This window comes from Trachinotus anak, unplaced genomic scaffold (genome assembly GCF_046630095.1).
Source record: "Trachinotus anak isolate AG129_WGS33_773 ecotype Australia unplaced genomic scaffold, CSIRO_AGI_Tana_v1 ptg000001l, whole genome shotgun sequence".
Classification (NCBI taxonomy): domain Eukaryota; kingdom Metazoa; phylum Chordata; class Actinopteri; order Carangiformes; family Carangidae; genus Trachinotus; species Trachinotus anak.
In genome coordinates, this window is record NW_027273852.1 from 5,537,774 (window position 1) to 5,547,677 (window position 9,904).

The 9,904-nt window shown below is 40.5% G+C and overlaps 1 protein-coding gene across 4 annotated transcripts; it reads left to right on the forward strand.

Annotated features, from left to right (window-relative positions):
• The first annotated feature begins 729 nt into the window (after positions 1 to 729).
• znf148 (zinc finger protein 148) lies at positions 730 to 8,102 on the forward strand. 4 transcript variants are annotated; one of them, XM_071457046.1, is made up of 7 exons: positions 730 to 855; positions 2,872 to 3,245; positions 4,369 to 4,494; positions 4,674 to 4,797; positions 4,989 to 5,072; positions 5,169 to 5,287; positions 5,741 to 8,102. In XM_071457046.1, exons 2-7 carry the CDS (start codon positions 2,895 to 2,897, stop codon positions 7,376 to 7,378), a joined length of 2,442 nt encoding a protein of 813 aa, XP_071313147.1. In that variant the 5' UTR covers positions 730 to 855; positions 2,872 to 2,894; the 3' UTR covers positions 7,379 to 8,102. The 4 variants fall into 4 exon arrangements, with proteins under 4 accessions (XP_071313147.1, XP_071313403.1, XP_071313236.1 ...); XM_071457302.1 differs by having other exon boundaries at positions 2,872 to 3,185; XM_071457135.1 differs by lacking the exon at positions 730 to 855 and adding an exon at positions 1,579 to 1,680.
• The last annotated feature ends 1,802 nt before the right edge of the window (positions 8,103 to 9,904 follow it).

Genomic DNA, 9,904 nt, shown 5'->3' on the forward strand with positions numbered 1-9,904 from the left:
GGACAGATAAACCCGGATGGTTATTATTACACCAAACCCGTTTCCACTTGATGCGCCCTTTCACATTATTCTTATAAGGTTGGTTAGGCTACGGCTTAACGCACCTTTTCAAAAATAAGTAATCCCGCAGTAATCCCATAATAAAGGGCACATGGTCTAAAAATGACATGGAAAACTCTTGTTTCAATAGTAATATTGCAGCTGTAGCGTAGCCTACCTACAGCCTAGGCTAAATATCAGAGGGTCGTTATTGGAAGGGGTTAGTGGAGTTTGTGTTTGTTCATTTTTGGGATTAGGAAATTAAGAAATCTGTTTGTTGTTTCACTTAGGAAAGAAAATCCATATAAGTAGCTGCAAAATTCTCCATCCGGAAATACAAACAGCCCTTGGACATGACTTAATTTCCGATTGGATTCTATCAGATGATCACAAATCATATTTAGGGTAATCAATGTGCGGACTATTAATAGACATAACCAGAATGCATAATCCGTGTTTATACAGCCACAAGTTGCTATAGCCTACATGTTTTAAATGACTATTTCAAAAGGGATAGAATATGTAGACAATAGAGAATTAAAATGACTGAAAACATTTACCAAGACATTAATGTTAAGAACCACTTATAGGTCGTCAAACTGAAGCTTGAGGGAATATATTCATATATTCATCAGCATGGCCCAGGAGCGCACTGTTCACGACACTGACCCACACCCCGCCGCTAGATGGCGACAAACAGAAACCTTCACGCCTTCATGAAACGTGATAGTGTGTTTGATTATTCCGCACACCATCATTACACTGTAGTCTTGCATAACAATCATGACAGCTAAACGGGTTTAAGACGAATAACAGGTAAGAGGAAACAATGCAGCGTTAATGGTTGGCATATCGCTTGTGCGCCACGGAGACGCGCGTAATTGTTTGTCTTAGTTGCGAGCTAGCTAGTTAGCGAAGGTTAGCTTTACTAGCAGGCAGTATCATTGTGGGCCTATGGAAGTGAGCGGCTGAGGAAGCTGGAGGCGCTAGCTCCGTAGCGGACTAACCCTGCTGACAAGTTTGGTGAAATGTGCAAACCAAAGTTGCGTTTTGTGTTATGTCTGTCGTTTAATGCGAGCTACAATCCATTGTTGAATGCTACATGCGAGAGGACACATCTGTCGCTGTGGACATGCGGTGTCAAGCGAATATTACAGCCGTAGACAGTGGTCAATGTTTGCAGCAACCTGCTATCAGCTAGCCTACTAGCCTCAAATAGGCCGTCGATTTCTGTCAAGTACGTGCAAGTCGAAAAGAGCTTCCGGCAGCAGCCTTCAAAATAAAGCATTCAGTAACGCACTAGTTTCAGCGAGTCAAGGGGAACGGTTAATGCAGATATACTGAAACGGCTTGGCGGTATTGGCCGAGGTTGAATTATAGCTGTAAAAATGAAATGCTGGTCTCAAACGGATTGACAAATCAGCTGAATTATTATTATTATTATGTACAATAATTAAGATTAATTTGTATGGCTGATATGGTTTGGATGTGCTTTAAGTTTGAAGGCGCGCTGGCCTTTCTTCCTACGTCACTGCGGCAGTTTTGTTTTAAACGTGATGTAGTTCAACGTTAGCAGCTTTGCCAAGCGCGGCTAGCTAGCTGCTTAGCAAGAGACTTAACCCACTTAACCTAAGTGACACAGTGAGTGTGTTTACATATGGGGCTTAGTGGTTGTTGGTGTGTGTTTAAACCGTGACAGATACTTAACCTGCCATACTTGAGTCAGTCTGTATTAGCTACAATACAAACCCTCCTAAACGGTCCACAAGTGCTAGGTTAGCTTGCGTTAACCGTTTTACGATCGAGTGATTGCTAGTTAACTAATTAGGTGTTGTTGAAGTGTAACGCTAAGTAAGCACGTCGTGTAATGTTTAATTATAAAATGCATAGCTGGTTAGCTCATCTTTCGGTACTGGAAATCTCATGTTGTCGACGTGCACTGACATTTAACCGTATTTGATAGAAATATTAAGCAAAATAATCGGCCCTGGCTTATAAGTACGTTAACTTATGCAAAATGACTTTAAACATTATATGACCCAGGCCCCTAAAATCATCAGCACATAATTTTAATAAATTGCCAACTTTCCGAGTTGTTTCACAGTGCTTGCTATCACTTCACACTGTACAGTACTTTTTGTAAGGTAAGGTCTCAGAAACAACAGCTGACCTAATTCAAGCTGACACTGTATTACTTAGAAGAGATAATGTTTGGGCAACAGACTTGGAACTGACAGGGACTACAAGTGTAAACCATTACTTGGAAATTAGCAAGCCATATTCTTAGAGGTAGTCCTATATATACAACTAGTGAGTACGTGAATGACACCCACTGGGAATAGAATATACATCATATTTATAACAGCAGACTCATGTCTACCAGACTGGAGCAAGGCTTTTGTTTCCCACTGTTAATACAAACATCAGTGATGGAACCTCCTCCTTTAGTTTAAAGAATAGGTTTTAGAATAAGTTACTTTTGCACATTAAAAATGGTAACCACCACAGCTTTGAGAAGAAGGTCGAATTACAGTTTGTGGGGAAATGTAAAGTTGAAGCTTTCCATCCTGGCTGTAATTTGTATGTTATTTGGGTGATTTCATTGATGAGGATACTTTGCTATCTCTATATCAAGGACTACAATTGAAACGTTGACTTGGATTTTACTGTGTTATGCCTGATATTTCTCTAGTTGTATGTTTTCTTAATATCTTAATTCTTGAGATCAAATACACTCAAATGAAAACAAAACAACCTTCTAGACTGACTATGTTTGACATCTAGCCTGCCAACATTGTCTCTCTCTCTGTCTCTCTCTTTTTTCTTTTTCAGTCTCAATAACTACTCTATGTAAGATGAACGCTGAGGACAAGCTGGAGGGTATGCTGCTGAAGTGCAGCAGTGGGGGAATAGATGGAGGAGGGAGAGGTCTGCCCAGCGGAGGAGGACTGGTGGTGATGACCCTGGGGGAACGATCATTGGTGAACCACCCTCTCTTGGCGGAGGATGATGATGACGAGGATGACGATGAGGACTTGACTGGGAGCTCGCTGGTTACTCATGACCTGGTCCCTCCAGAGCAGCTGATGATGCAGGAGGAGATGACAAAGAATGGTGGAGGAGGAGAAGAGGAGAGAGGAGGCGAGGTGGGAGTGCATTTCCCCCTAAAACTCACCAATAAGTTGCCCTGCTTGCTTCATATGCCAGTGAGTTCATGCTGGTACAGAAGTAGTCGACGTGTTGATAAGATTGTTTGTGTGGATGCTGTACCAACAGTCTCCATGTGTAGTGATTTTCCTTTCATGTCATTTCATGGCCTGTCTATTATGGGCTATTAATTCCTTTAACACTGAAAATGCACCCAGTTATTGACACATCAATGAAAACCACCCTTGGCCCAGTTAACATTTGTAGACAGTCATTAAGTAGCCTAGCACCAGTTTGCAAAACACTGCCAACATAGTTTGAATATTGTAAAATGGAAGCTACATTTAATATTAAAGTTAATGGCAGTAATAAAAAGTCTAAGATGCAAATGTAGAAATTAGAAAGCCAGTGTTATCCTCCAAAACATACAAGAAAATTACATTCCTAACCATCAGAGATAATATAATGAGGGATCAGTGTGCTCACCCTTGTTTACCATGTGTGTTTAAACCACTGAGGTAAACTGGTTCATGATCAGAGTAAAAACAAAAGTCCTCCAGGAGCCTGCAAACTGAGTTAAATATCAGTCGAAATGTTTGTGTTTTTATCTGTTCTGCATCACAGAATAATACAGATACAGCAACTGTGAACTTCAAAATACTTCTTTTCTCTTAAGTGTAAACATTGGGGGTAACATAAACCAATCAATATTATCAGGCTTAAAGCAGGTCTATAATAACTTGGATCTTATTTTCAGAGTTTTTGAATTTTTCTACCTCTAAGAATAACCTTGTATCCAGCAGGTTATTTGCTGAAATCTTGGAGAGTGGCAACATAATTTTAAAAAAGTCAGATGGGGGATCTGCAGACACTCTCAGGCCAACCGCCAGATGTAATCTCTCAGCATGTCTTAGGTTTTCTTGGACCAGAGGTTTCCCTCTGGTCTATTATGCCTCCAGCAGGTGGTCCTCCTTAGAGGATGCTTGAACCACATCAACTTGGTTCTTAAATTGTAGAGGACCAGCTGCTAAATGGTGAGGTCTGCTCACGTGGGTTGATTATCCTCTGCTTGCCCTATTGCGTCTCCCTGACCTGGATAAACTGCTGGATGAGTGGGTGGGCTTTAAAGTAGGTCATATGTCATATTAAATATCTTGCTTATCTATGGTCCTGCTTTCACAGTTGAGCATCAAGCAGGAACTGAAGCTGTCTGAGCCAGCAGTCCAGATAAAGAAGGACAAAAAAGCAGTTAAGGACCTACTGGTGTGTCACAAGAAAAAGAAAAGGAAACAGCGTTCACCAGCAAAGGTGCATGTCAGAACACTTTTAAAGAAATTTAATGTGGAAAACCTGTCAGTTTTATCAAAGCAAAGACGTGTTTGTGTCCTTTAGAATGGAGAGAATTATTTCACAAGCCTGGTACGTTTCAACGGAGAAAGATATAAGAATAAAAGAAATACTAGTAACTTTCCTTGTTCCCATTGTAGATTCTCAGCATCAATGATGATGGATCCTTGGGCATTCAAAATCCCAAGTGTCACATTTGTGGTCACTGTAATGCTGCTTTCAGAACCAACTATCATCTGCAGAGGCATGTCTTCATTCACACAGGTATGAATTACTCATAGCGTCATGTTATTATGTTGCAGATGGATATTTTTGCAGTCATTATTATAAAAATGAGCAGTCCAGCTAAAGAGCACTAATGGCAAATCAAATAGTGGCCTTTAGCGGTGTTTGCTTTGTTCTGCCCTGTATATGCAGATGTTTGTTTATGTTTATGCATATTATTCAAACTCCAGGTGAGAAGCCGTTTCAGTGCAGCCAGTGTGACATGCGGTTCATTCAGAAATATCTTCTACAGAGACACGAGAAGATCCATACTGGTGAGTGAAGAATGCAGTCAGGACACACAATGATTTTATTTATCATATTAGTCACAGGTGACTCATCTGGGCTTTTCCTTTTTTATCTCACTTTAGGTGAAAAGCCTTTTCGCTGTGATGAGTGTGGGATGAGGTTCATTCAGAAGTATCACATGGAGAGACACAAGAGAACTCACAGTGGAGAGAAGCCCTACCAATGTGACTACTGTCACCAGGTATGCCCCTTTTGTTTGCTGTAAATTTGTGCAACTGGGAGCATAATGACTATTGAATAAGGTTGATAATTAGGCATTGAAAACAGCATAAGATGGTGATCATATTAGATTTCTTGTGAAGGACAAATTTAACAAAGTTTACAATGACCAAAAATGCTATACAAAGGCTTAGTATTAGCTATAGTTAAACTAGTTTTGAATAAGTGCAACAAAAAATAAAGAGCCAGTAAAAGACTGAAGTCACCCAGGTTCAGTTTGCTGCAGCATCGGCACTCGCAGAAAGAGCATCTCAAGTCTTATAAGACATCTGTGAAAATATTTTCCTTTGATTACCCTTGATAGATTCATAAGAAAGGAATATGCAAATTGTTTGCTTGAATTGTCTGTATGGCCTCAACTAATTTTTTTCAACAACATCGTATGAAAAAAATGTGTTGTGTCCTCCATCCACAGTACTTCTCCAGAACAGACCGGGTTTTAAAGCACAGGCGAATGTGTCACGAGAACAGAGAGAGAAAGACCAATAAGGCTGCTGGTAAAGGTGGACCTTTGCGTGAAGCAGATTCTTTAGGCCTCCCCTTTCTTGCCAAAGAGTGTTCACTGCCCAAGAAAAAGCGCCAGAAGTGCGCAGACAAGAATTCAGGTGCTTCCACCACTGCCCAGACAGAAGGGCACACTGTTGCTGTTGTAGAAACAGAGGAGAAAGAGGAGCAGAGACAGAACAAAATTGAAGGTCTACGTCTCTATGCTGTGTCCTCCAAAGTCAAACATGAGTACGTGATTGCTGACTACTCTGTGGAACTTCCTGAAGAAACACCTAGCCAACACCAAGAAGCAGAAGTGTCATCAGAGGAGACGACTCCTCCTAAACTAGTCCTGAAGAAGGTCCCCAAGAGGGCTCTAAAACAGTCCAATGAACAAACTCCTCACTGCCTGTCCACTTTGTCTTCCTTTGAGGAAAACAGTAAGGTTACACAGTACGCCTTTGAAATTGTGGACAAGCAAGGCCTGTTGGAAGTAGAAAGCAACACTGAACTCGAGTCTGTTGAAACTCTTCAAGGAGGACCAACAAAGCCAGCAGCCAGCAGCACAAACTATGACGACGCCATGCAGTTCCTCAAGAAGAAACGTTACCTTCAGGCTGCAATGGCCAACAACAGTCGGGATTATGGCCTAAACACGAGCAGCATCTCTTCTCAGCCGCCTGTTACGCAAAGTGTGGTGTCAACCGTCATTGACGAAACTGTACCTGCCACCATTCTGGAGCCCCAGCCAATCAACACAGAGATTAAGTCAACTCACGACAAGAATGTGCTGCCAGATGAGGTTCTTCAGACGCTGTTGGATCACTACTCCAACAAAGCTAATGGGCAATCAGACATTTCTTTTAGCGTGGCTGACACAGAGGTGACGTCAAGCATATCCATTAACTCCTCTGATGTTTCAGACAGCAGCCCCGTGGAGAGTCTCGGAGCCTCTAGCGCCCAGGCTCAGCCAGCTACTGAGAAGGTCAGCCTCTTGCAAGAATACTCCAAGTTTCTCCAGCAAGCACTAGAGAGGACCAGCCAGAACGACAGCTACCTGACCAGCCAGAGCCTCAGCTTGGTCTCCGAAAACCCCACGTTAGCTGGACAGCCTCTGTTCTCCACAGAAAAACAGTTTCCTTCCCCCAGCAGGTTCAAATCAGGGATGAGCTCTCCACTAAGGTCCACTTTAGAGAAACCTCACTTTGGATTGCTGGTCGGGGACTCTCAGCACTCGTTTTCATTTTCAGGTGATGACACCACCCCTCCCTCCGCAGTGTCCCCAGCTGAGGAGGACTTTCTGGAGCAGGTCTCACCCTCCAAAAAGACAGACTCTTCACAGGGAATACTGCAGACTTTTCAAATAAGCTCCTTCGACCAGAACTTCAAATCTCATTTCCAGACATCAAGATCTGGGTCATCCTCACAGTTTACTGTTGCCAACGGACAAGTAAGTCTCCGAGGACACAGCACAGACTTCTCAGAGTTCCCCTTAGTCAGAGTCACTGAGACCAGGTCTCAACTGAACTCCTCCCCTGATGTTTCATCCAGTGAAACATTTGGCTGAAGGGAAGGGGGTCAGAATTCATTTCTGTTAATAATTTCAGCTGCACTTTATCTCCTGTCTCCTGTTTTGCCAAAACAAGTTGCAAGTATGTGCTCTTTCTCAAAGCATTTTGTTGGAAAACATATTCATGTTCTGTTTTTTGTTAAGTTAAGCCTCACAGAAGGAAAATACTGAAAATTAATAAATCATAATTAGCATTTCCCCTTTTAAAAAAATTGTAGTTGTACAAGTGAATATTTCTTGCTCCAGAATGTACATTAAGAGATTAGTCAAATATTCTCTCATACCATTGCCATGGAGTTTATTTTGAATGTTTTTGTCAATCAGTTGGCCTTGCTCAGAAGATGATCAAATCACTCTTGCTGCTTCATGCGATATTTCCACTTGTAGGCCCTATTTATGTCTGCCTTTTTGCTCTTTCTGTAGCTACCTCCCTTTGCTGTTTATCTGGTTAAATGTCAGGTTACTCTAGTCTCACTCTATCCCAGCCGTGTAACTCCTGTTAAATTTGCTCACTGAAATGAAACTATGGTTAGCTCATAACTAATTCTTCACTATATGTTGAAGTCACTTTAATCTCACCTAAAATGGGTGTTTCTACAAAAATATTTCTAATGAATGCTACAGGAAGGATTTACCAGATGGTGTTTATCCCATCTGGAATCTAGTTTGTTTTCCATTCACAGATTGTGCTTAGTTTGGTTGCCAAAAAAAAAAAAAGAAATTATAGTTCTTATTGATAAATTGTTTAACATTATGTGGGTTAATGTACTCCTTTCTTGGCTGGATTTCTTGGCACTGATTTTACAAACGTGACTAGTACAGTATAGGCTGTGTAATAAAAAGGCTGGGCTGTATTAGATTTAAAAGTTTTTCTACCCCCAAAAGATTTGGGTACCTAATAGCTGCACACATGTAATGAGTGCAGGATAATCCTTATTATACTTTAATAGTAAAAGTTAGTTGTAGTGAAATTACTTAACAGGACTGTGCTTAATGTTTGCACAACTTGCACATTCGTCACTACAAGGAATGTAGTACTTCTGTCACAGTGGATGAGTTGCATAATACCTTTACTTAAAAGGCAACTTTTTGTTAAATGTGATTTCTGACACTGACCACTTAGCGAAAACCCTCGTGTCAGATTCGCTTACATGAAATTACAGATGATCCTCTTTGCTTTAGTCACTTGTAATGACGTGGCTCTTGTAGCTGCAGTTTGATTGTTGTTCCTGTTGAAGGATGCACAGTTTTCTGGGGAACAAAACAAAACCATGTGATGAGAACCCTTTGTATTCATTGAAGGTCAAAGTTTTATTAAGGCTATATTATGAAATCTACAGTACATGTGTAAATGAGGTGTTTGGTTTTCCGGTGTCATTAGTTTTGCATCTGTGCCTTTCTTGTTTTAATTCCAGCCTTTCCTATACTCATTCCATAATACATATTTCTTTTTACTCAGCCAATGCTCTAAGGCTACTTATTCAACTTGCACAATAACAACAAACACATAAGCTATCAACCTATTCAGTTTGTAATACATTGAGATCTGGGAGCTTCATCTAATTTTAGCACCGAGTTCGAATCTCAGCCTGTTATCTATGGTTGGAATGAAATTGCATTTTCATGCTTCTTGCTGCAGAATATGAATACAGGCTCATGTTTTAGATGTTTGTAGTTTTGATAATGATCACCTATTTGCTAGAATTCAGTCATATGCCACATCTGTCCAGGCTTTGTTGAAACATTGTGCTTTTAAATGGTTGAGTGAGGTCTCCTCTGTACTTTATCACAGTTGACTGTTTTCCATGTGTACATGTACGCGTACTGTCTTAGGTGCTATTGTTTTGAACACTGCGCCATCATCAAATTTAGGTTTGCTCTCCTAAGCTCCCTCTTGTTACATTTCTACTGACAATCAGGGACACACAGCACCCACGTTAATCATCAAATACTTTATTTTTCCTCATTGAACATTCCCTCTAGAATGTATAGACAAAATCCTGCTGTAAATACATTGTATATTTTTATGTTCTGAGAAGTACTGTTAGATCTTTGTGTCAATAGAGAGACAAGGCTTGTGCAAGAGACACTTTTTGTCAGTGGAAGGCACATTTATTAGTTTTCCAGCATTTATTAGATTCAACAATGAATCCCTTTCACTTGCAGAAAAGACGTGGGTTTTTGAGGTCTGGATATATACAGTATATCGTCACTGTTATCTTTTTTTTTTTTTTGTAAGATAATGCAGTTGATTGTGCATTATGATGGGTTTTACTGTGTACACTTGTAATGAAAATCCCCCCAGAAAATGTTCATTTCAGTTTAAAGTAATACTCCACCTGAAATCAGTCTTTTTTGTATCAAGTATTTAACCTCAACAGCTGTGAGCAGCTTGAATCCATGTCTGTTCAAACAGATTTTGGGTGGAATATTACGTAAAAATACTAGTTGTGTGGTTGAAATGTTACTGTCAACCTGTTGCATTGTAAGCAATTTTTAAAAGCACAGTGCAGATAAGTAATT

Bases quoted from the DNA above. Each gene is read 5' to 3' on its own strand.
- znf148 (XM_071457046.1), top strand. From the start codon at position 2,895: ATGAACGCTGAGGACAAGCTGGAGGGTATGCTGCTGAAGTGCAGCAGT. The intron at 4,495-4,673 runs GTGCATGTCAGA...TTCCCATTGTAG, and splicing joins AACAGCGTTCACCAGCAAAG to ATTCTCAGCATCAATGATGA. The intron at 4,798-4,988 runs GTATGAATTACT...TTCAAACTCCAG, and splicing joins GCATGTCTTCATTCACACAG to GTGAGAAGCCGTTTCAGTGC.